The sequence below is a fragment of the Mustela nigripes genome, chromosome 13 (genome assembly GCF_022355385.1).
Source record: "Mustela nigripes isolate SB6536 chromosome 13, MUSNIG.SB6536, whole genome shotgun sequence".
Lineage (NCBI taxonomy): Eukaryota > Metazoa > Chordata > Mammalia > Carnivora > Mustelidae > Mustela > Mustela nigripes.
The window spans coordinates 116,536,889-116,561,728 of record NC_081569.1 but is presented as its reverse complement, the minus strand read 5'-3'; the positions used below and the strand labels follow the sequence as shown (position 1 = coordinate 116,561,728).

General features: G+C 48.7%; 1 protein-coding gene across 5 annotated transcripts in view; it reads right to left on the bottom strand.

The window, feature by feature from the left end:
• The window catches only part of TTC7B (tetratricopeptide repeat domain 7B), a 246,124-nt gene that overhangs the window by 198,781 nt on the left and 22,503 nt on the right, over nucleotides 1-24,840 (bottom strand). For 4 of the 5 annotated variants that reach the window (XM_059373525.1, XM_059373527.1, XM_059373526.1 and 1 more), the window contains exons 2-3: nucleotides 24,408-24,562; nucleotides 18,124-18,292 (exon numbers count right to left, since the gene is read on the bottom strand). In XM_059373525.1, coding sequence (XP_059229508.1) covers nucleotides 18,124-18,292; nucleotides 24,408-24,562 — 324 coding nt within the window. Of the gene's footprint in view, nucleotides 1-18,123; nucleotides 18,293-24,407; nucleotides 24,563-24,840 lie in introns of those variants that run through there. The other variant, XM_059373529.1, reaches the window with a different exon arrangement.

Genomic DNA, 24,840 nt, shown 5'->3' with positions numbered 1-24,840 from the left:
TACAATTACTATGAGGCTCAGCCCAGTGGCTGGCACACAGTGAAATAAGTACTTGATAAATGGTAACTATTATTACCAACCAAGACCCTTTCCTGGGGGCAATGACAAAGCTCGGCTTTTTTGAGAGGTATGTGAAAAAGACAGAAAAGCACTGAGAAGGAAATAATAATCATCCGTATCCCCACCATTCAGAATGAAACGCAATTAACATTTTAGCATATACTCTCAACCTTAACCATTCATGATGCCATATAAACTCTGGTCTCAGCTTTCCTAAGAGAAGCGGACTGACTCATCATTCTGGAAGATCCCTACAGTGCAAGTGAAGGCCCTGGATGCCCCAACTACAGCAAGGAATGAGGGCTGCCAGTGAACAGATGTGCCTGTCCTTCCTTCATTTCCACAATTCTCACTGAGCACCCCGTGTGCAGTGCTCTGGTGCGAGCTGGGCTTCAGAAAACAGGCCCCGCTCTTCTCCCTGGAGAAACTCACCTCTAGTGCAATGGAGAAAGACATTTTCAAAACAATGTAAGAAGTGCAGTGACTCAGACAGAGCAGGTATCACAGAAGAACTAAGAACAAGCACCTGAGTGGACCTTGGCCTCGGACTCCAGCCCCCAAACTTTTTTTGGTCCCTTTGAGTCTCTGCTTGCTTTCACAAGGAGAACCAATGAGGAGCCTATTAACACCACCATCATTAAATATGAATATGGGTCAGTGGCAGTAAAAGGGCTCTTACTCTTCTTACACCATCTAAATATAAACAGGAAGCTTTGACTAGCAACCTGAGATGAGTGGCTGCACAGCATGTGGCCTCCCACCAGTGGCAAAATGGTTACATCTAGCTGGGAAGAGGCCTGAGATCACCAGTGAGAAGGCTTATGCTGCACAACCCCTCCCCCCACCGCCAGGCCATGGCCTCAAAGCTCCTCCCATTCTTGCACCCCTGCAGTCACTGGTTCTGGGTTTGGCACACTAGCAAAAGCAAGTCTGCAAGGACACCCCTGGCCCCACCTCTATTCCCTCCACCTTTCGATTTCTATGCAACTACTTTTTTCAGGGTACCCAAAGGGATCTAGAGGCTTCAAAAAAAAAAAAAAAGAAAGAAAAGAAAGAAAGAAAGAAAAGGAAGAAAGGAGAAAGCAGCTTCTCAAGGAAAAAAACTGGATCTCCTATCTTCTCTGCTCACTCTGCAGATGAGGAAACTGAAGCTCAGAAGGGTTCCTGATCTGCCCAAGGTCACATGAGTGCTAGTACTGGCAGAGTCAACCCAGAGCCCTGATCCTGAGAGCTAACTGCCAGAGCAGAGCCGCAGTGGTTGGACCAGGGGCCCCAACGGACCGGAAACTCCTTCTGCCAGGGAAGAGACACCATCAGCAGTTACCTGTCCGTGCTGGGCCTCCGGGATACCTAGAGGGTCCCTGGCAAAAACCTAATTCATGAAGGTCAGACCTAGATACTGTCACTCCAAGATCGGTATATTAATCTATCAAGCAATCTTCCAGGGAAATCATCCTTGGACTTCCACTGTCCTCATGACCGGGGGTTTTTTGGTCCGTGATAAAAGGGGGCCGTGTCAACTCCTGCGAAACCTCCGCCAGCAGCCTACAGACTGGCATGTCCTTTCCCTTTGCAAGTGATGCCTGCCGGGAAAGCTTCGGGGACCAAGGGCCGCGGACGCCTGCGGGGAAACAGCAGAGGCTGGGCGGGGTCAGCACCTGCCGGGAGGTCCCCCTTCCAGAACCGGCCCGAGCTTAATAAATAAGCCTGGCAAGCTCACCCCTCTCCTCTGACCCCTTGCCTAGCGCCGAATCTCACAATGACCCCAGTTTCGGGGACTGCCTCGAGTCAGCCCGGGCGAGGGCAGCGGAGGCCGCAGCGAAAGGCGGGAGGCGGGAGGCGGCAAGCGGGGGCTCTGGGGCGGGCTTGGCGCATGCGCGACCCGGACGCCGGGCGAGGACGCGGCTCCCACGCCCCCTAGCGGCGGCGGCCGGCTCGGCCTGGAAGCCCTGAAGCGGCTGCTGGCCGCAGTCCAGGTTGGTGTGGCCCATGACGGAGTCTTGAGCAGGTGGCCTCGCTCGAGGCCTTCTGTGGAATTCCAGTTCTGGAACGTGCTCACAGGACCAAAGAACTCCACTGCTTACATAGGAACCCGAGTGCTGTCTGTGCTGTTCACGGAGGTGGAATGGAAGTTCTCCAAGAGCTCCTGGCAGCAAACCAATGCACCCCTGGAACCCTGGGGTCCACGCGACCGAAGTCCAGTTTGGACAGTATCTGGAGGTCACCTGGGGGTTCCTACCGACACGATATGCCAGCCCCAGTCTAGGAAGCAAGCCCTTGACACCAAAGGAAGAAAAAGGGCCAGGGGCTGGCACAGGGGACCCACCCCTCGCTCCTCTTAAATGGGGAACCCTACCTGCTTCTGTCTAACAGGGTTGCTGTGAGGATGAAGGGTGTTAAGGGGCAAGGGCTTAGAATGGTGTGTAGAATGCTGTAGATATTAGTAATAATTTGCTACTAATATTCCAGAAGCTGGCACACAGTAGGAGCTCACCAAAGCCGAGAACCCCTCCCTGTCTTTTGAGTTCTCCGTGTACTGTTCAGGGCAGCTGCAAGCCTCTGCCTGGTTGCCGGGTCAAGGCCCTGCCCCAGCAGGCCCAGCCCAGCAAGGCCCAGCCCTGGGATGGCTAGCCCCAGCCCACCACAGCTTCCCACTCTTCTGCACCAGTCCCAGAGTGAGGGAGAGAGCGGGAAGAGCCAGCTCTGACACCCTCCTTCTCCACAGAACAGTCTGTGCTCTGCTCCCGCCCCCAGAGAGCTCTGAGCTTTCCAAATATGGATGCTTTTTTCATTCCCGAAGCATCAGGAACATTTGGGGGAAGAAAATGAACACCAGACATGGTTTGGAAATGATGGAAGCCAAGTGATGGGTGGTGGTGGAGGGAGCACTGTCTGAAGAGTCAGAAGTCGTGGTTTTTAAGATATTGAACAGGAGTATGAACTAGATGATCTTTTAAAGTGTGGCCAGCTTTGTATGCATCTAAGCCCCAGGAAGATCCCAGTAGTAAGGACCCAGATCCCAAGAGTGAAAAATACAGCAGCTAGCACACAATGCAGGGGAGAAAAACGGCATTAGCGACACCCAAAGAGTCACCGCTTCCAAAGTAAAGGAGCCACGGGAGATGGACTCTCTAGAGCCCCACAACCTGCATTAAGTCCACAGACTGGGATGATCCAACCTGAAGGTGAACGTGGTAGGAGTTAGAGACAAGACTATTTTGTTTCATATCAGCGCCAAACCAAAATCTGTTTTTGTCTAAAATGGAGAGGATTTCAGTACACTGAAAACACTGCACTTTTGCTTAAGCAAGAGTGTGTTACTCGGGTCGAGTTTATCTTCAACAGTGCACCCTGGGGGTTGCTAGGGAAAAATGTTTAAAGACCCACCCCATCACAAGTAGGCCTGTGTGGCAAGCATTGTCCCTGGTGCAACTGTGGAGACACAAAACAAACAGTTTAGACATGGCACAGCCCCAGAGCCCAACCTTAAGTAGGCACTCACGTATCTGCTAGTTTACTGAATTAATTAAACATATAATCTAGTTTGAGAGAGGCAAATGACAGATATGATGTAATTAAAAACCAAATGCCAAACTGCATGATACTAACTATAAATAAAGGTGGAACTATAAATAAAGGTGGAAGAGGAAGGGGAGATTGAAATGGACAACAGAGCTGCAGAGGTTGTCACTGACACGTCACCCAGGGTGGACTCCTGGCAGGGAAAAGGAGGAGACCCCGGCTGGAGGACAAAGACAAGCAGAGGTAGGGAGGGGGCCTGGGAGAGGTGAGGGCGGGCATCAGCAAGCAACCTGGGGCAGAGCATGGGTGGGACAAAGCAGGCTATGGGGCCCCCCTGGCAAGACCAGGACATAGCCTTCAGAATCTGAAAAAATGCTTGGCCATGCCTAGACCTGCTTTGATTAGCAGAAGCACTCATCAAGAACCCAGGCTTCAATAAAAAGGGAAAAGATGACTTTGAGGGGGAGGCAGAGGGCTCCACTCTTGATCTCCTGAGTGTGGAATTTTCCACAGTACATTAAACCTCAGACTGACTTGTCCTGACACTCAGGCCACTGTCGACTTATAGCTTTCCCTGCATTTTCACTTCAACCTACTTAAGAGTATCAGTCTGCCACAAAGGTAAATACTGCTCCTGTGTTTTAGGCCCCGTAGAGCCCAGGGAAAAGCTCTTTGTCATGTGCATCCCTCCTCCCCTTCAGTACCTCCCCGCCGCCCCCCCCCCACCCCCAAACCCAGGCCCTGCTGGTTGCTCTGCCTCTAGGGGAGCTCCCCTGGTACATTCTGGGGCCCCCAGCCCTCCGGGTTCACTTCTTGCCTTCCTCAGTCTCTGTGTTCTTCTGAGCGAGCACCAGACGCTGCTGGGTTGTGACCAATCTATACTCAAATCAGTTCCTAAATCCTGACCAACAAACATATCGCCTAGTGACCAGACCAGCGTGCTGAGCCAAGTCCCTGGAATTAGACTGATTCCCGGCACAGCACCCCCTTGCGGTCACAGAGGTATCACCACGTCGCCCTCCAATCCCGTATCTTCCCCCACCCTCCAAAGGAAGCTGGCTCCTCCTCCTGTAATCCTTAACCTGGTTTAACACCATTCCCTGCCCAAAGAGTGAAGCTAAAAATCTCAGTCATCTGGATTCCTCCCTCAACCTCCCTCCCACTGCAACTCCTTCAGCACACACACACCATCTCCTTGGCCTGCTCCAATCCAGGTTTTTGCAATATCTGTCAGGCTCCAGCCAGGACAAAAGTATCACTCCAGATCTTTCAAATAAAGGAGATTTAAGGCAATGAAACCAATGAGAAGCCAAACAGGATAGTATCTCATCCCAGAATTCTAAAGCAGCAGGAGGCCACTAACTTTCCTAGGGCTAGAAAGGACAAAGGGATGAGATGGCGGTCCAAGAGCCCAGAAGCTGGGGCCACAGCCTGGGAGACAGAACCCAGCAGAAGCTCCCTCCTGGGGGCCAAAACCCCAGGGGGCAGCAGGGATGGGCAGGAATGAGTCTGTCATAGGTGCTGCTGCTGGAGGCAGAGAGAGAGAGAGAAATACCCTGGCTGCTCTCTCCTCTTGCTCCTTAATTTCCCGCCAATGCTTCCTGTTGGCCAAACCCAGGCAGAAACCAGTTGACTAGGGCATCCTGGAAACAGCTTGCAGAAGTCAGGCCCCCTGCAACACAGAACAAGAGGGGAAGGGCCTAAAGCCAGTTCACCTCTCTTGTCTGTCTCCTTTCCTCTAATCTCTCATTCCTTCTAATTGGTTCTCCATTCTGTGCCAGAAAGATCATTCTGACTTATAAGCTTAAGTCATTCCTTCTGCTTAAAAGCTGGCTGGGGCTGGCAGTTTCCTGGCAGGGAAATCCAGGACTCCTCCACCGGGCTGACTTTGTCAATCACTTGCAAACACAGGAAGTGCTGCTTCCCTTGACAGCAACATGTACGGAGTTCACTGTAGGGCATGGGATGAACTGCTGCTCTAAGTATTACTGGACGAGAAAACAGAGACTAGTCCTCAAAGTCATCCACTCGGAAACCAGTAAGTAAATAGCTAAGCTTCATTCCTTTCTGGCCAGGGTTGTTTGCCACGATCCAGAGGCTTAAGGCTCCAGTGAAAAGATGCCACGTCTGAGAAAGTGGAGAGTAAGTAAAGGCTTCTCAAATCTATTAAAACAATAGAGTAACAAAAGATTCAACTGAGTAATCAAAAAACCTCCTAGAAAGAAAAGCGCAGGTTCAGAGGGCTTACTGGTGAATTCTACTCAATGTTTAAAGAATTAACACAATGCTTCCAAAGAGTAAAAGAAGAGAAATAACTCAAAATTTACTCTGTAACCCCAGTGTTACCTTGATACCAAAACCAGACAAATGCATCACCAAAAAACTATACCAATATCCGTTCTAAAATTGAAGTAAAAATCCTCAACAAAATGTTAGTGCACCAAATCCTGCAACATATTTTTAAAAAAGAGTGTATACCATGACCAAGTGGGATTTACTCCAGGAATGCAAGGCTGATTTAACATATGAAAACCAATCAACATAATATACCATATTAGAAGGATAAGACACAAAAATTATAAGATTATCTCATTAGAAAAAGCATTTGACAAAATCTAACATTCTTTCACGATAAACAACACTCAACAAATAGGACATAAAGGGAAACTTCTTCAATCTGATAAAGGGCATCTACGAAAAACACACCGCTATCATCATACTCAACGATGAGTTCCTATCTTAGAAGAAAGGAACCTTCCCCTATGTTAGAAGACATTTGCTCTGGTCATTTCTATTAAACATTGTAATGGAGCCTGTAGCCATTGCAACTAGGCAACAACAACAACAAAAAGGCATCAGATTGGAAAGGAAGAAGTAAAACTATTCAATTTACAGGTGACATGATCTTGTATAGAGAAAACCCCAAGGAATCCACACACACAAAAATTATTAGAGCTAATAAGTGAAGTCAGACATTATAGAGTAAGAAATCAAAATATAAAAATCACTTGTATTTTTCTATACACCAGCAATGAACAATCTGAAAATGATATTAAGAAAATCATTCCATTTATGATAGCACCAAAAGAATAAAATACTTCGGAATAAATTTACAAAAGGAATGCAAGACTTGCACACTGAGAATTACAAAACATTTTTGAAAGAAATTAAAGAACACATTCTATGTTCATGGGCTGGAAGACTTAATATTGACAGGATGGCAATACTCCCCCAAAATGATCTATTGATTCAACAGAACCCTTATCAATTTCCCAGCAATTTTTTTTTCCCCCAATAATTGACCACTTGATCCTAAAATTTACGTGGAAATGTAAGGGACCCAGAAGAGCCAAAATAATTTTGAAACAGAAAAAAAGTTGGAAGACTCACACTCCCCCATCTCAAAATTTAATACAAAGCTACTTTGTATTAAACTGTATAAAGACAGTATTGTTATTGGCATAAGGATAGACATATAGACAAATGGGCTAGAATTAAGAATCCAGAAATAAACCCTTACATTCATGTTCAGTTGATTTCCACAAAAACACCAAGATAATTCAATGAGGAGGAAAACATTCTTTTCAATAAAAGCTGCTGTGATTACTGGATATCCACATGCAAAAGAGTCAAGTTGGAACCTTACCTCACACCATACAGAAAAATTAATTCGAAGTAGATTATAGAGCTAAACGTAAGAGTTAAAACTTTAAAACTCTTAGAAGAAAGCATAGGAGTAAATCTTTGTGAACTCAATTAGGCAGCAACAATACCAACAGCACAAAAGCAACCAAAGAAGAAGGAGGAGGAGGAAGTGGGGGAGGGGGGATGGGAAGGAGGGGGAAGAAAAACTGAACTTAATCAAAATTTAAAACATTTGTGTTTCCAAGGCTACCGTCAAGAAAATGAAAATACAGCCCACAGAATTGCAGCAAATATTTTAAAACTAAATATCCACAAATCACACATCTCTAAACCATGTCTCCTATACCCGTATCTAGCATATATGAAGAAATATTACAAGTCAATAATAAAAAGACAAATAACCCAACTTAAAACTGGGCACAAGAGCTGATTACACATTTCTCCAGAGAAGATACACAAATGGCCCATAAGCACATGAACTTTTGCTCAACATCATTAGTCACAGGGAGACACAAATCAAACCCACAATGAGATACCCATTTCACACCCACTAGGATGGCTAGAATCAACAGGACAGATAAGAAAGTGCTGACAAGCTGTGAAGCAACTGGAAGCTTTAGAGCAAGGCAACCACTTAGGAAAAACAGTTGTGGCTCCTCAAAACATTAAACCTAGAGTAGTCACGTGACCCAGCCATTGCAATTCCAAGTGTATGTCCAAGAGAAATGAAAATATACACGCACCCCAAACGTTATACACAGATGTTCACAGCAGCGTTACTGATGACAGCCCAGATGTGGAAACAATCCCACGTCCATCAACTGATGCATATGGATTAATAAAAATGCGCAAAATGTGGGCCATCCGTACAATGGAATAGTATCTGTCAAAAAAGGAACGAAGCATGCATTCGTGCTACAACACATTTGAACCCTGAAAACATACTAAGTGAAAGAAACCAGACACAAAACATCACATATTATGTGATTCTGTTTATATAAAATGCCTAGAATAGGCAAATCTACAGAGACACAAAGTAGACCAGTGGTTGACTAGGGCTGAAGGGACGTGAATTAGATAATTGAAAGTGACCACTGATAAGTACAAGTTTCTTCTGGGGGTGATGAAAACATTCTAAAATTGACTATGGTGATCACTGCACAACTCTTAATATACTGAAAACCACTTAACTGTGTATGTCAAAAGGTTGTTTTTCATAGTATCTGAATTACATCTCAATAAATCTGTTTTTTTAAGAGCTATAGACCATATTTGTAATATGAAAAGCTGTATCAGACATTCCATAAGCAACCGTTCAAAATATCCATAAGGCACATCATGGTGCAGTCACTAAAAACTTTTTTCAAAAATATTTAATGATATGGAAAAATAATTGTACACACACATATACACATATGGTGAAAAACAGACTGTAAAATAATATATGGCATGAGCCTAATAGTGTATAAAATATTGTATAAGTATACATCTTTATATCTTTAAATATTTTATATATTATATAAGTATATATCCTTCTCTGTTTTATATATTTATATATAACTTCAACAGTGGTTCACTAGCTCAAGTGGTCATATGGTGACTGATTTTATTTTCTGCTTTATATTTTTCCTTATTTTCCAAATAGTCTACACTGAACACACAGCCAAGGAATCAAAGTTCACTTTCAGATCAAAGGGATTCTATTCAGTGTCAGCCAGAAGGAGAGGCAGCTGGTCCCACACCCTGTGGGCAGGAAAGCACAAAGGTACAGCCGTGCTGCAGAGCAGTCTGGAAATACTTCTTTTTTGACCCAGAAACTCCACTTCTGGAAATCTCTCCTAGGGAAATCATTAAGGACAAGCACAGAGACCAGGCTGAGAGGGAGTTCGTCACAGCTTTACTTATAACTGTAAAAAGCTGAAAACAACCTCCATGTCCAAAAATAGAGGCTTTTTAGTTAAATATATTATAGCTTATCCATATAATGAAATGCTGTACAGCTGCTAAAAGTGTTTATGATCTGTAGCGAAGTAGAAAAAGCAGGTCATAAAGCAGTGTATGTGGTATAATCTCATTTTTATAAAAAAAAAATCACTCATGATAATTATAGAGATCTAAAAGTAAATGCACTAAAATGTTAACAGAATTTGGCTCTGCGTAGACCAGGTGACGGATATTTTTATGTTCTTTTTGACCGGTCTGTATTTCTGATTTTTATATAATGCACACATATGTTGTCTCTACCAAGAACAATAAGATAAAATTATAGGGGAAGGGGCACTCGATCAACCCCAGTGAAAGCTAGAAGCCCTGCTGTCTGCCCAAGGAAAGGAGCGTTCTAGACAGGATTGGTGGGGGAGGCCGTAGGGCCAGTGAGACCATCACAGCCATCGGCTGCTCCCAAATGCAGGTGTGCATGAGGACGGACTACACAAATCCCCTGCTGTTGAGCTCAGATTTAAAGATTTCAAAGCATTTTCCCATTTTGTCTTATTCAGCTTTCTTAGTACTCTCATCTGAGCATTATCCCCATTTGGCAGATAAGAAAAGCGAGACTTAGAGACTTAGATCAAATGGCTTAAGATCACAGAGCGGAAACAAGGGCTCACAGCTTATCTGACACCAGACCCTTGTCAACAGCACCCCCACTCCAAATGAGCGTTTGTGCTCAGCTGAAAGGCATGTCAACAAAGCAGACAGAGCAGAGATTCCGAGGCCACAGCCCTTGATGGGAGTCCCTCCTCACCTCGAAGTTCAGCCTCTCAGCTCCTCCCAGAGAACGCTAATCGCTACGCATGGGGCAGTAGCCAGAATGAGGCGCCGTCGTCGTCACACAGGTCAATCCACAAGCACCACACGTGGCTCTGGGCAGGGCAGGATCTATGCTAACCCCCTGGGACCCCGACCTCAGGGTGGCCGAGCTCAGAGATGGCCATCACTATTAGAAAGACTTCAGTCCAGGCCTAAGGCTAGACTTGGTACAGTTCTCACTGCCCAGCTCTGGCGCCATCCCCAAGCCAGAACAGGGAAGCCTTTCCTCCCCCACGGGCCCTCCAGCCCTGGAGACTACTCTTCTCTAAAAGGCCCTATCCCTTCAGCACGGACCCAACCTGATGAAGTCTGGTCTCGAGGAATCCCCAGTCCAGTCCACGGATGGTCACCAGGCTCCTCCCCAACCATCCCTCCTCCTTCTCCCCTGGAAGGACCACCTCCAAGGAGAGAGGGGCACACAGGGTCCTGGGCGGCTTTGATGAGAGGGCTCCTATTCAGAAGAGCTGAGCTGTGGACATCTGTCATGGACCCTCCCTCTGATTCTCCTGGTGGGACCACGCCCCTGCATCACAGCCTTCAGGCCACACAGAAGCCAATCCTGGGGCATGAGGCTGGCCACTGGAGCTAGATCACAGGTGAGAATGTGATCCACCAAGGCCACTGAGACACAGTGAGGAGGTGGCCCAGGTTAAGAGAATCAAGGGTCTGGGGCTGCTCCAGCCAGCCGCGTGGAGACTGAGAGGGGAACTGACACGGATTATAGCAGGACGAAGAATGGGGAGAAAGAACCCATCTTTGAGCCCTGAATCCAACTGCCACTGAAGTCAGACTAGGTGGGGTTTTCTTTCACCAGTAACGCAAAGGGCCCTAACCCACGGAACTGGGCAGAACTTCAAAATGGTCTTCAGCTGGGCTCGGGACCTCAACTCCCCATATACTGACCCGATCCCTGCCCCCACACAGCTCCAGCACGGAGGCTCTGGACCCCCCACCATGAAGCCCTGCAGGATGGAACTGGGTCCGCATGGCCTCCTCCCTTTCTGTGACCACATCACTCGCATACCACCTCTGCCGAGCAGCTGGCTGGGCCTGGGCAGGCCAGATATCATGGACACATGCCCCTGGGCCATACCCTCCCTATTCCGGGGTCCCCAGCAACTGTCGCATCTCTCCAGTGACACCCTCTCCTACCAGGCACAAAAGCGGCCTCACCCCCTCTCAGCCATGTCTCGCCACCCCCTCCCCAACACTCCCCAGCCGATTCTGCCTCTGTATGTGGGCCAGCTGGAGAGCTAAGCCCTGGTCACCATGTTGGTGCCTGAAGCCAACTGGTTCAGAAGACAGCTCCTCTGCCCACCCCATCCCCCATCTGGAGAGGGCGGGGGGCCCTATGTGTGAGTGTGACCCCCAGAGGCCTTCGGCACTGGCAGAGCCTGACCAGCCTGCTGCCAGCCCTCCACACCCAGGGTCCCCTTGGGACCAGCACACCAACCTCTCCACGGACAGAGCCCACATCAGTGACAGCCCAAGCACTCCCTAGTAAATACGCTTCCACTTTCCTGGGGCAAACTGGGGCTGCTCCTGGGAACCAATATCCCAGGATGGAAAAAAATAAGCTTTGAAGCAGGAAAGTCAAGCATCCTCATAGGAAACGCATCCCTCACGTCTCGGGGGTCTGGCCTCACCTTGACATTCAGGACTGTTAGAATCAGCCTCTGAAGGGAATAGAGCAGACACGCCTTCATTCTCTTTTCTTTTCTACTTCACAGAGGGAACCCCTGATTAGAGAGAGATGCTTCTTCTGTGGTCTATGTGCATGAAAGTCTTTAGGGAAGACGAAAGATCGTAAGTCATAACCACCCACAATCTGAAGAATTTCCAACTCAACTTGTTCCAAGCCTTTTCCCATGGCACCCAGATGCCGAGGACCGCAGGGTACGGGAAACAAACACACAGGCAATGCATGATAGAAGCCCCTCATCGAGGGACTGCGTCCCTTGTGCTGATGTATCTGAAGCTTGCTCTGGTGGGAGGCCCCCCGGAGACAGCAAGGAGCCCCAGGAGCATCTTCCGAAAACACCTGTCGGTAAACATGTTAAGTGTCCCGGTCTAACTACTTACGGTAAGCTGAAGTCCGAGAGTGGGTGAAGACACTCAGTTTCAAGCTGGGGAGAGCAAGGCTGGGATCCAAGCCTTTTGGAGCTGGGATCTCTGTTTAAACACTAGTGCTCATCAGCTTTGGGGAAAAGGCAGCACTTCTGAAAAACCTCCCTTGCGAGTTCCTTTGCCCCTTCACCCTGCCCACTGCAGAAGCGGGGTGTCTTCATTCCTTCCTGACACCATGTCATGAGACGGGATGCTCAGCTTCTCACAGCGAGCCGTCCATACAGAGCCCCGGGACAGCTTTACATGAGGCAGGCAAAAGAAGCTGGAACATTTTCCAGGGGAGGTCATTATGTAATCCGAACGCTATCCTTCATCACACCTATGTTTCTGGGAAGAGCAAGAGGTCCATGAGCTCTGCAGACTCCAGAGAAGGGGGCGTCGTTAGGATCAGCCCATAGCCTCTGGCCAGGGAGGGCAGTCCAACCGAGACTCATAAGAGTCTCCCCTTTTAGGAGCACTGGGTTTAGCATGCTTCTTATGAAGACAGCTGTCTGAGGATTTTGAATGGCTCTCACCTCTTAAAGGACGACTACTCAAATCAACCATCCATTCCACTGTGAATAGCCTTTTGTGAAAAAACCGTGAACATGGGCCCAATTCCAAAGACCTCTGACCTTCTGGGTCTGCCTCTGGCAGGACTGGCAAAGCACAGAAGGAGTGATCTTGGGCCCCCTCCTCGAGCAAACCTCTCCATCTGCCCCCGGCCACTGGGTGCTGACCATCCTCCAACCATCCATATCGCTTCCTCCCCAAGTGGCACTCCGGACCTCGGTCTCTGCTTGCTCTGCCTCTAAAGAATTCCCTCTCAACGTACCATTCCCGGGTCCACTCCTGGGACCACACCCTCTGCCAGACAAGGCAGATATATAAAGCAACTCTCCCCTCTCCCCTGGAATTGGATGTTACCTGGGGCTCCCAAAGAAGTCTATCCATTTGGGGGTCATGCCCAGGAACAAAAGGAGCTAAACTTTGTTGCTTTGCCAGGCACAGTGCTAAGAACTTCAGCCCCTCATTCCCTATAATCACGCTATAATGTAGAGACTCCAATTACCTCTGTTTTACAGATGAAAAACCTGAGTCCCAGGGAGGTAAAAGTCACTTGCCTAAGATCTTATAGCTAATAAGTGACAAAGCTAGAGATCAAACCTGGGCAGTCTGGCTCCAAAACACCAGGCTCTTAACCAAGACATCAAAGGCACAATTTCAAACCTGGGAGCAAAGGAGGAAGAGAGAAAATGGGAGGCTCCATGGAGCTCCCCAACACCGTGCCGCCTTCTCTACCTGGCACAGAGGTCACGCAGTTTAACAGGAAGGTTTCCTACCCACTCCTGGCCTTGCCTGCAGCTTGGTGGGCGTCATCAGGCAAGTCCCTTCGCCTTTCGGGCTCAGTGTCCCCAGTGGAAAAAGAAAGTGTTTGTATAAGGGATGATTGGGAAGGCCCCGTGACCCTCTGCCATCAGCCCTTCTCTGTATCCTACCGTCTGATCTAGAAAGGAAGCTTAATACCAGGCCACTGTTTCCAGGTTCATAATTTCCCTCCTCTTGGGCACCAGAGCCTCAGGTCCTCCACGTCCCCTTCATTCACCTGAATGCAGGCTACTTCCTCCTCCCTGCCCCCTTCTATGGATGCCAACTGGCTGAGAGACCGAGCTCTACTGGACATGTCTAATCAGAGACTTAGGTGAGACCCCAGTCTTCTTTTTCCCAGGCTCCTGGTGGCTATGTATGGTGCTAGAGTAACCTCTCTCCAGGGGGCTGTCAGCAGAACCAACATGCACTTCTTCTGCTCACCCCAGACGTCTCCCTCTATCCCCCCTTTCCATGAGATGCAGCAAGCCAGCATGCCAGCTTCAATCACACAGATGAGGATGGCACCCTAGTGGATGGGGAGAAATAAGAACCTTCAAGAACACAGCTGCCCCACCAGCTGTGACCAGCCGGTTGGTGCCAGGACTCCCTTATATTGGAGCCAGTGAGTTTTTGGTCTCTGTGAGACAAGAACATATATACCAAGGCTGTTCATAAAGGCCATATCTGGGAAGGCAAGCCACTTCTAGCTCCCACTGGCCTATCGTGGAAAGTCACCCCATGTCCAGCAGATCTAAGTCCCAAAATAGATGGCGGCCATGTGTCCACTATTCCCCAGCCTTCCCACTTGTGAAAAGAACATCTGTGGCCACTTGGTGTCCTGGAGATTTCATTTGCTACTTCAATCTGTATCCCAGAGCAAAGATGTCTACTCACTTGATTAAACCAGGACTACCAGAAGCTAAAGAGTTTCTCCATTTCGATTCCCACTCTCTGTTTGTCTGCTTAGATTTACAAGACGGAAGGAAGGAGTTGAGGGGATCGTGGGGGGAGCTGAGATCCACTCTGGAAGTCCCTGATCATGGTAATGAACTGAAATGTACAACCTTTCAGAAAGAAGTCCGTATGGGGCTCTGTTACAGTGTGACGTCAGCATGCTCACAGAGGTATTGCCCGTAATCGGCTGGGAAGGACTCTGAATCATCGAAATATGCCCAGTATGTCATCTACAAAGAAAACGCATCTCACCATGTCAGGCTAGGAGTAAAGGTGCCCGGATCACCTGAATGACATGATGGGCATCTCAGTAAAAATGCCACCAAGGGAATTTGTACAAATTCCACTCCATAACTGAGCACCGATTACATGCCAAGTCCTGCACTGAGCTGTGAGGATGGCAAACAAACAAAACAAACAGCTCCTCCTTTAGAGGAACTCACAGACTGGCAGAGGTGGCTGATACCGGGACAACTGATGCTAGTATGATTCTCACGTCACCTACTGATCTACTGAGCAGTGAATCTGACCAACTCTGAACAGGTGAGTCCCAGAGGCTGTCAGAGAAGACAGGACATGTGAGCTGGAGGTACAGAATTTATAGGAAGAAATCTGGGCAAGGAGCAGGAATGATGGTGGAAGAAAAACGAAGGTGAGGCTGCCAAGAGGGGTCTAGTGCAAATCAAGAGTATCCTCTAGCAATCTGAATGTTTTCCACATGAAGAAACCTCACCTAGCCCAAGCATGCTCTGATCCACATGCAACAGAGCAGAATGGTTAAGAACATGGCTTTAGACAGAGGCCCCTTCTGCCTCTCACTAGGAGAGCGTGGGCTCTGCCTCGAGTCCTGCCTCAACCTCTTCCTGGCTTCAGGACCCTGGACAGATTATCTAAACTACCTGTGTCTTGGTCTTCTCCTCTGTAAAACTGGAAAGAATAATAGAGGCCACCTCTTAGGGTGGTGGTGAAGACTGGCTAAGATATCCAAATAGAGGGCACCTAGTGGGCATTCCACTAACCTCGACCAGTCTCATCTCCCTTGTCTGTAAATTACAGGTTTGGAGGATTTCAGAGATAGTGAAGCTCTAACTGATAAGGAATGATGTTGGCTGCAATAAGCCAAGGCTACCATTAGCTGGCCAGGGGAAGAGCTCGCAGCCACGGCTGGAAGCGCGGATGTGGGAGTAATACTCCCAGGCTCTGGCTGAAAACCTTGGTCCGGTCAGACCTCGGGAGACCGTGGTGGCCGGGGAAGAGGTGCGTGCTAGATGCCCATCCTAGGGGCAGTTGCACTCAGCTCCAGCCCCAGCTTGCCCTTCCCTTCTTCCTGAAGAAGCCAGGAAGCCACATTTTTAACAGGATGGTCTCAATTTGGCAATGTCAGCAACTATTTCAAAAGCGCTGGAAATGCTGAGCTGACGACACCAACCCTCCCTCAGGCACTGGCAGGCTTGTGGCTCACGACGGAGTACACTGGCATTCACTGAATGTTTGTCCACAGTCTCTAGTGGAAAGTTCTCAAGGAACTTGAAGAAGAAAGAGGAAGCAAAGAGTGCTACTACACAGAATTAGGACCAAGAGCCTCTTGAACTCCTCAGAGAGCTGGCCCGTCTTTGGGCATCTCCACAAATTAAAGGTATAGTATTTGGGCTATTGTAAGTCACTTCTTATGGTGTCCCATCAAACACTCAGCTTTTATGCTAGTATTTAAATCATGTTCACTATGTGCCGGGCCTTCAATACATAGGAGCTTGTGAAATCCGCAGGACAACCCAAGGAGAGCTGGACAGACAGAGAAACCGAGGCACAGGGCCAGTATGTGGTGGCGGTGGGCAATGGAGCAGGCAGACGGCTAAGCTCCGGTGCTCAGAGCCACCACTCCGCACCACCTCTCCCCTGGCCGGCATCAGCTCTTAGGGCTGGGGTCCCCCTGGGCTGAGAGCCACTTCCTCTGGCACAAGCAACCCTTCCCTCTCCCGTATGTGTGTGACACTGTGTGAGCCCACGGAAGCCAGCCAGGACCAGGGCTCCCAGAAGCCAGCCAGCGTGTCCCAAGTGCCTCACAGCACCATGGCTGGGGGCCCACTGCTAGCCACGTATGACGGGGGCCCAGCCCCAGCAACCACGTCTCCTGGCCTCCTTGGCCACTTGTAGCCACGAGACTGAGAGGGCTATGCTGGCCCCAGCAGTCCATCTTAGAGCTGATGTGAAGGGCCCAAGCTCTTGCTGTGAAGTGGGCCCCAGAGCCACCCCCCTCCGCAACTAGCAAAACACTCCCGGCAACAGCCCACTGGGCCCTGGGTGCCCAGCGACTGCCCAATAAAGCTTTGCTCTCCTTGCAGGATATTGTTTCTGGCCCCAAATCACACACAAACTCCCACAAGCCCAAGTCATGTGAGGTGAGGAAGCAGGCAGCAGGAAGGTGGCACACAGCCCAGCACAGCCTGCAGAGCCCCCAGGACCCCTCCAGCAGCCTCAGGGGACTGTGCCCTCCAAAGCGCCAGTGCGTTCTGCCAAGAGTGACAGCGTCTTTCCCCGGGCCGCAGGGAGGTTCAGAAGATTAATTAGACGAACCTGGCAGAACTCGAGGTTCCCCAGGGAACTGGCTGAATATGTCACCCCTGACACAAAGCTCTGAAGTGTGCCTTGGGCTGGGTCTTTGTTCACCATTGCGCAGAACAACCCAGTCAGACAGCCAACAGCACACGAGTGCCCAGGGCCCTGGCCTCCCTGCCAGCCACAGTCAGTTACAAATCATGGTTTGGACAGTAGGTGGCAGGAGGGAGCAGAGCTGCTTCAGATGCTCCCTTTCTTCAGGTGGCCTTTAAATTCATATTCAAAACCTCCTCCTCTTCCAGGAAGCCTTCCTGCCCTGCCAGCCTGTGTGACCTCTCTCACCTCTAAAAAGCTATTAGCCATGCCTGACTTTTACCATCTGCTATCTTGTTTGGGGCTGATATTTTAAAATATCATTTGATAAACACTTTAGTATGCGCCAGGTAGCGTGGTCAGTGCTTTACATACGTTATTTGACTGAACCTTTAGAATAAATCTATGAAGTGAATATGATTATACCCATTTCACAGATGAGGAAGTGGCAGCTTGGAAAGGTCAAACAATGTGTGTGTCCTGCGTCTGTCGTCTTCCTCACCGTGGGACTATCCTCTCACGTGGGATTGCACGCTCCTCCTGGGCAACCAGGCTGACGTTTATGCTTCCTTCCAGGCCCAGAGCCCACAGGCACACAACTGAACACCAGATCACTGGCTGCTATGGTGACTGCCATTCGCAGGGACCAATCCACCTTTCTTCACTTAGCCAAGAGGCAGCATTAATGAATAACACTGGTCAACCACATCGCAAAGGGGCCATTCGACAAGAATCCTGGCCTGTTCTGGGCAGTATCTTAATTATAGAAAAGAAAAATCCTGCTTTCATTGCATATTAATTATCAGAACACTTTACTGGAATTCTGCTGAGGAACTGAGGGTCTGAGGGAACGATGTGTGGCAGGGCCCACACCATGCGATGTGCTGTGGGCCCAACCCCAAAGCCTTGCTGGGAGGTGCTGAGCCAGGGCACAGGGTCAGCCTGTGGGCTCCATGCACCGTGGCCCCGGGGGACAGCCAACCAGGAGGGAAGGCGTGGGCTCACCTTTGGTAGCGTAGGCTTCCGCAATCATGCGCAGCCTGTAGGGAGGGACGGCTGTCAGCGGCAGGTCATCGAGGCCCACCCGGGCATAGATGTTGAGAGCCTCCTTATAATCTCCTTCCACATAATTCAACTTGGCCATGATCAGATTGGATTCTTGTAGGAACTCTGACTAGAAGGAAAAGGAGAGAGAAAAACATTTTCCTACAATGCTATGAGTAATGCTCCCTCGGGGACCCGCCACCTGCTGCCACAGAGCCTTGGGGCTGGCTCTCCACACGAAATCACGCACATGAAGGTTCACAGCAGAACTGTTCAGCATGGCCCCAGGACGGGCAACAACCCGAATGCCCACTGACGGGGGAGTGGATAAGGAAAATGTGGTCTGGCCTCACAGAGGAGTATAACTCAGCCACAGTGTGGAAGGAAACATTGCCCCATGCTTACAACAGGGATGACCTTTGGAAACACCTTGGCAGGTGAAAAAGCCAATCATAAAAGGCAACATGTTGTCTGCTTTCATGGACATGAAATGGCCCGAGCAGTCAAAGCTATGGAGGCAGAAAGTAGATTAGTGTGTGTGCCTAGGGCTGGAGGGTGGGGGGAATGGCAGGTGACTGCTAATGGCTTTATTTTAAATAAATAAATTTTAAATAAATAAATTTTAAATAAACCAAGGTTTATTTTGGGGGTGATGAAAATCCTCTAAAATCGGGTAAGGACTGCACGAGTCTGTGACTACACTAAAAACCACTGAACCACACATTCTAAATGGGTGAATTACATGGCATATGAGCTCTACTTCAAGAAAGCTGCCATAAACCAAAACAAAAGAGAACACCGAGGCTCCCCGCAGGTCCGTGTCCTTGGCTGTGATGGGCCAAGAACAGAAGGGACATTTTATGAACAAGACACACAAATACCTGTCTCAAAAAAGGACAACCTGGTGCATCCTGCCTGCTGCACTAGGGCTGTGCCACAAGACTATAACCCAAATAACCCAAAGAGAGAGGTTTTCTAAATTGGTGCAAAACCCAGGACTTGCTTTCTTTCCAGGGTCTAACTTTTCCCACTGAGCCATTCTTGCTCGTTCAGGGGACTGAGCCCTGGTCCCCTCTGCCCTGGGAGGCTGCAAGCTCTAGCAGCCCTCTGATGGGTCCTCATTCCTCTCCAGGCAATAGAGGTTGGCTTCCCTAGTCCACACCCCCCAGCCTCATCCTCTGCCCTTCGCCCTGGCCAGCACTCATCAGCAGGAAAATAGGAGACAACCCAGCCTGCTATATAAGGAAACAGATTTCTCAGCCTCTCGCAGTTCCTTGGAACCCAAGCTATGCAAGGCTAGATTTTCCCGCTTATAGGAGCATGCCAGGAAGCTGCACTGCTCTGTACCCTGTAACCATGATGGGGTGGGCAATGCCAGCTAGCCAGCCAGAGCATGGCAAAGCGGCTGTCCGCCAAGATCTCCAGCTTCCGGGCATTTCTTTCTTTCTTTCTTTTTGAGTGTAGTTGACACACAATGTTACATATTTTTCAGGTGTACGACCTAGTGACTGGACAACTCCATAAGCTATGCTGTGCTCGCCACAAGTGCAGCTACCATCTGTCACCTTCTATCTGTCACCTTACATCTTGCAAGGCTGCTATGATACCACTGACTATATTCCCTGTGCTGCCCCTTTTATTCCCAGGACACGCTCATTCCATAACTCCATCTCCTGCTCCCCTTCACCTGTTGTGACCAGGCCTCAACTCCCTCCCCTCTGGCAACCATCACTTTGTTCTCTGTATTTATGGGTCTGTTTCTGCTTTTTGTTTGTCTGTTTATTCATTTGTTTTGTTTTTTTTAGATTCCACATGTAAGTGAAGTCATAAGGTAGTTATTGAAAGGGGGCAGGGGCAATAGGCAGCATTGACAAGAGGGTAAAATGGGCAAAGGGAATGAAGGGAGCAAAAGGGGTATTTTAAGTTAAATTAAATTTTATTATTATTTTTTAAGTAGGTTCCATGCCCAACGTGGGGCTTGAACTCATGACTCTGAGATTAAGAGTGGCATGGTCTGACTAAGCCAGCCAGGCGCCCTGAAAGGAAAAGAAAAAGAGGGTTTTGAGTGGCCCGAGAGAGAGAGAGAAATTAAAATGCAAGAAATTAGAATTATATTTGCAAACAGAGAAATCAAACCAGACTTAAGAGAAAAAGAGTTATGAAAAAAGACCCACCACAGGGGTTCTCTACCCAGAGAAAAGGCTTCCTGGCAGACAAGGCTGCATCTTCCTTCCTACCTTAATTGAGCCTTCCAGCACTGGGACCACTGGCTTAAAAGCAAAAGGAAGGGGGAGGGGAACAGCAGTTAGTGTTGACTGGGCACAATCTGGTGATGGACCGTGGCCACGGCTGCCCAACAATGTGGATGTACTTAATGCCACTGAACTGTACACTTAAAGATGGTTATGATGACAAAGCTTGCATTAGATATTTTTGGTTACCCAAAGAAAAAGATGTTTAACGCAACTTAAAAACAATTTTTAAGTTTTTATTTATGTTTTTATTTTAAGAAGAGTAAACGACAAGGCTGGATGGAAAAGATGCAAGAGTCTGAACAAAATTCCAAGTGCAAAGGCACAGTGTTGACACTGAGAGAGACTTGCCGAGCAAGTGTTGTTGGTGACCTCACATAAAGGCCACTTGCTGCAGAGGGCATAGACTGGCCCCAGCACAGTAGTTGTGCTGCTGTGCCCATGAGAGACACAGTTTTCTTAACTTGATTCAGAAGCAGGTCTCCTGATTCCCAGGCTGGACTCCTTCTGCCCCACCACACTGCTATCTTGTTCTGGTCCTTCCTGCCTCAGTCCATGTGTATTTTGTGGGCACCTTGTCTGCACTGGGCTTGGGCAAGCGCCCCACCAGGAGACGCACTGGTTTAGGTCAAACAGAGAACAAGTTTCACATTAGCCAGCTATTGGGGCTAATTAGCCAGCTATTGAAGCTAAAAAATGGCCACCACAGGAGAAAAATCTCTAGGTAGAACCAATAAAATTGCAGTAAACAAGTCTCTGGTGTTGCGAAGATGTGAAAGAGCTTCCACATCTGAGCCTTAACACAATCCTGAGCTACCTATGCTTATAGATGAGAAATGTGAAGCTCAGAGAGGGTAAGTAACTTCGCTAAATCACACAGCTTACAAATCTAGAACTGGAACACAAAACTCAGGAATTCTAACTTGAAATTCCATGTTCTTACTACTACATTGGGTGGAGAGCAAAAACCACCAGCACCTGGTAAACCAGAAGGTTAATTTTCACAGTGAAGTCAGGGATCTGGAAGGCAGAAAGAAACTAGCCAGATGTCAGGCCTGGAGCATGGTCCTCAACCTTTCTCCCCCAGCACACAGCCACACCCTCTGGCCTCTTGAATGGATGCTTGAGTCTAGGAAGCAAAGCCCACGTGTCCACTGTCCCTCCACCCTTCTTCACTGATGAGGACCAACCAGTATCACAAACTGACTCTGAGGAGAAGTATGGCATGGCCCTTTGAAAGAAATAGGGAAAGGGAGACCATGTGTTCTAAAGGCCCAATTTACTTAAATGTATCAAGCCCTTAGTAAACCGGCCTTCCTATGTTGAAGGGATGTGTGGGGTGCCTGGGTGGCTCAGTCAATTAACCGTCCGACTCTTTTTTTTTTTTTTTTAAGATTTTATTTATTTATTTGACAGAGATCACAAGTAGGCAGAGAGGCAGGCAGAGAGAGAGAGAGGAGGAAGCAGGCACCCTGCTGAGCAGAGAGCCTGATGTGGGGCTCGATCCCAGGACCCTGAGACCATGACCTGAGCCAAAGGCAGAGGTTTAAGCCATTGAGCCACCCAGGCACCCCAAGCGTCCGACTCTTGATTTCAGCTCAGGTCATGATCTTGGGGTTGTGAGATCGAGCCCTGCATCAGGCTCTGTGCTCATCATGGAGTCTGCTTGTCCCTTTCCCTCTCTTTCTACTCCTCCCTCCACCCCCACTCACAATATCTCTAAAATAAATAAATAAATTCTTAAAAAAAATAAAATAAAAAAATTAACTGATGCTCTCAAACCAGCCTGAGGGGCCTAGAAATGTGTCCAGTGGAGACAGACATACACAAAGGCCTTTCAGAAAGGAGGCTTTCTGCCTGCATTTCCAGAAGCCTGTAACCACATAAGTGACAAATACTAACACTCAGTTATACAAATTTTGCCCAGGCCCCTAAATACTCCATGGCCAAGGAGGTGACCAGATGACAAGGAGGAAGGACATCTCCTTGGGGTCACACAGCAATTTGAGAATAGGCACAAGCTTCCAAAACAGATAAAAAAAAGTAAGCTAAGGAAACGTGGCTTTTCGTGGTGGAGGGGGGCAGGGAATGTACACAAACATGAGAATAAAGCCCAAAGAAGTAGGTTCTGAGATGGGAAGTGAAAAAAAAGGAAAGAGAAATCATCAAGATTAAAAGCAAAGAGATAAAACAGAACAACAGAAAAAAAAAAAAAAAAAAAAAAAAGCCCAACCCAAATAACAAACGGGCAAAGCACCTGAATAGATTTTTCTCCGAAGACATACAAATAGCCAATAAGCACACAAAAAGATGTTGAACATCCCTGATCATCAGGGAAATGCAAAGTAAAACCACAGTGAGCTCTCACCCAAAACTAATAGGATGGCTACTATCCAAAACCCAAACAATACCAAAGAACAGAAAATAAAAAGGGCTGGCAAGCATGTGGTGAAAGTAGAACTCGTGTTGGTGAGAATGTAAAATGGCGCAGCTGCTATGGAAAACAGTATGGAGGCTCCTTAAAAAATTAAACACAGAATTACCACATGATTCAGCAATGCCACTTTTGGGTATATGCCCAAAAGAACTGAAAGCAGATCTGGAAGAGATATTGTGAACCCACATTCATAGCAGCATTATTCAGGGCACGTTGGTGACTCACTGGGTTGGGTGGCCAACTCTAGATTTCAGCTCAGGTCATGATCTCAGAGTTGGGAGTTCAAGCCCCACATCAGGCTCTGCACTGGGCATGGAGGCTGCTTAAGATTCTCCCTCTCCCCCTCTTCTCTCTCTCTCCCCACCCTCTAAAATAAATAAATCAATAAAGTTTGCATTATAGCAGCGTTATCAAAGTCCCAAAAGGCAGAAGCAACCTCAGAGCCCACGGAGGGATAAACAAAATCCAGTATAAACCTATAGTGGAGTATTACTCAGCCTTAAAAAGGAAGGGAATGCTGACACAATTTACAACAGGGATGAACCTTGAGGATGTTACGTTAATGAACTAAACCAGTCATAAAGAGACGAATGCTCCAAATTCTGCTTATCTGAGGGACCTGGAGCAGTCAGAATCACAGAGACAGAAAGTAAACGGGGGTTGCTGGGGGGCAGGGAGGCTCGTGCACCGAGTTTCAGTCTGGAAGGATAAGAAAGTTCTGGAGACGAGATAACGGTGAGGGTTGCACAACAGCAGGAGGGCAGCTGAGGACACTGATGGGCCTGGGGCTGGGAGCAGGCAGGCGCAGGAGTGAGGAGCATAACCTCAGAAGGGCAGGAAGAACAGGCCTCGGCCTTCAGGGAGGGGAAGAGTCCGGAGCCCAGTAAGTGAGGTACTGGGTGAGGGAGGCGGCAGGGACAGGGGGAGAGAAATGGAGAGGAAAGGAGATTCAAAGGAAGCAAGAAAGGAATATGTGGTGAGAGGGAGAGCTGAATCTAGAGACAGGAAGACAGGGCTGGGGAGGAGCAGGAGGGTAGCACTTAAGTTCTCCTGGGCCTTGGGGTTAGGGCCATGGCTCAGGCGGCGGGGACAGACCCAGCCTGGCTGCCTCCCACACCGAAGTACCAGGCCAGGAAGAGCCCAAAGCATTCCGGGCCACAGAGGCCTGGGGATGCTCAGGAGCTGCATATTTGAGGCAGGAATCGAGAGGTAAATGGCCCTCCTGACTAACTTCTCTCCTTCCTAGAGTGGGCCGGGTGTCAGGTTGAGCTCTGGGCCCTATAGAACAGCTCCCTTCCAAGCGCCTGGAGAAGATTTTTCAGAATAATGAGTCTCTGAAGACTCAGCAGAGAGCCCCTAGTGAGCTGGAAGCGCCTAGAAGGTGGTGGACACACGCAGGATGAGCAGGCCTGCTTCTGAGGAGCCTCGCCGTGGCAGCACGCTCGTGCGCTCCCAACACTGCCCGGTCCATCACGGGCCGTCCTTCCCGACAGCTCACTGCCCCAGGGAGGCTCGCAGCACCCCACTGCCCCCCTCAGCTCAGACACCCACAGTACCTTTAGGTTCCCACGGTCCAGGGCGGCGGTCAGGTGCTTGCGGACCTCGGTCAGCTGGGGCCTGGGGCCTCGGGGACTGGCCCCCTGCCGCAGGGGGTGCTCCTTCAGGGACTGCTCCAGCTTCGACTCCCCAAGGAGGAGCTCTGCCATGTCATCTACAAAGAACCAGGTAAGAAGCTAAATGGGAGCCGGGAACGGTCTGCGTGTTGGGAAGCCCCCCCAAGGACTTTGGGACTACCATGCCCTTGCTATGTGTCCTCAGCAAGGCTCTTCTGGAACTTCATAGCCTTAGAGGGAGTCCAAGTGGGCACCAGCTTACAGTGAATTTCGTTTATAAGTAAGAATGTTCCAGAATTTGTACGCAGACAGGGGATAGCTCATTCCTTTGTCACACATTTACTGGATCTAGAAAGACTAGAGACATATTAATATA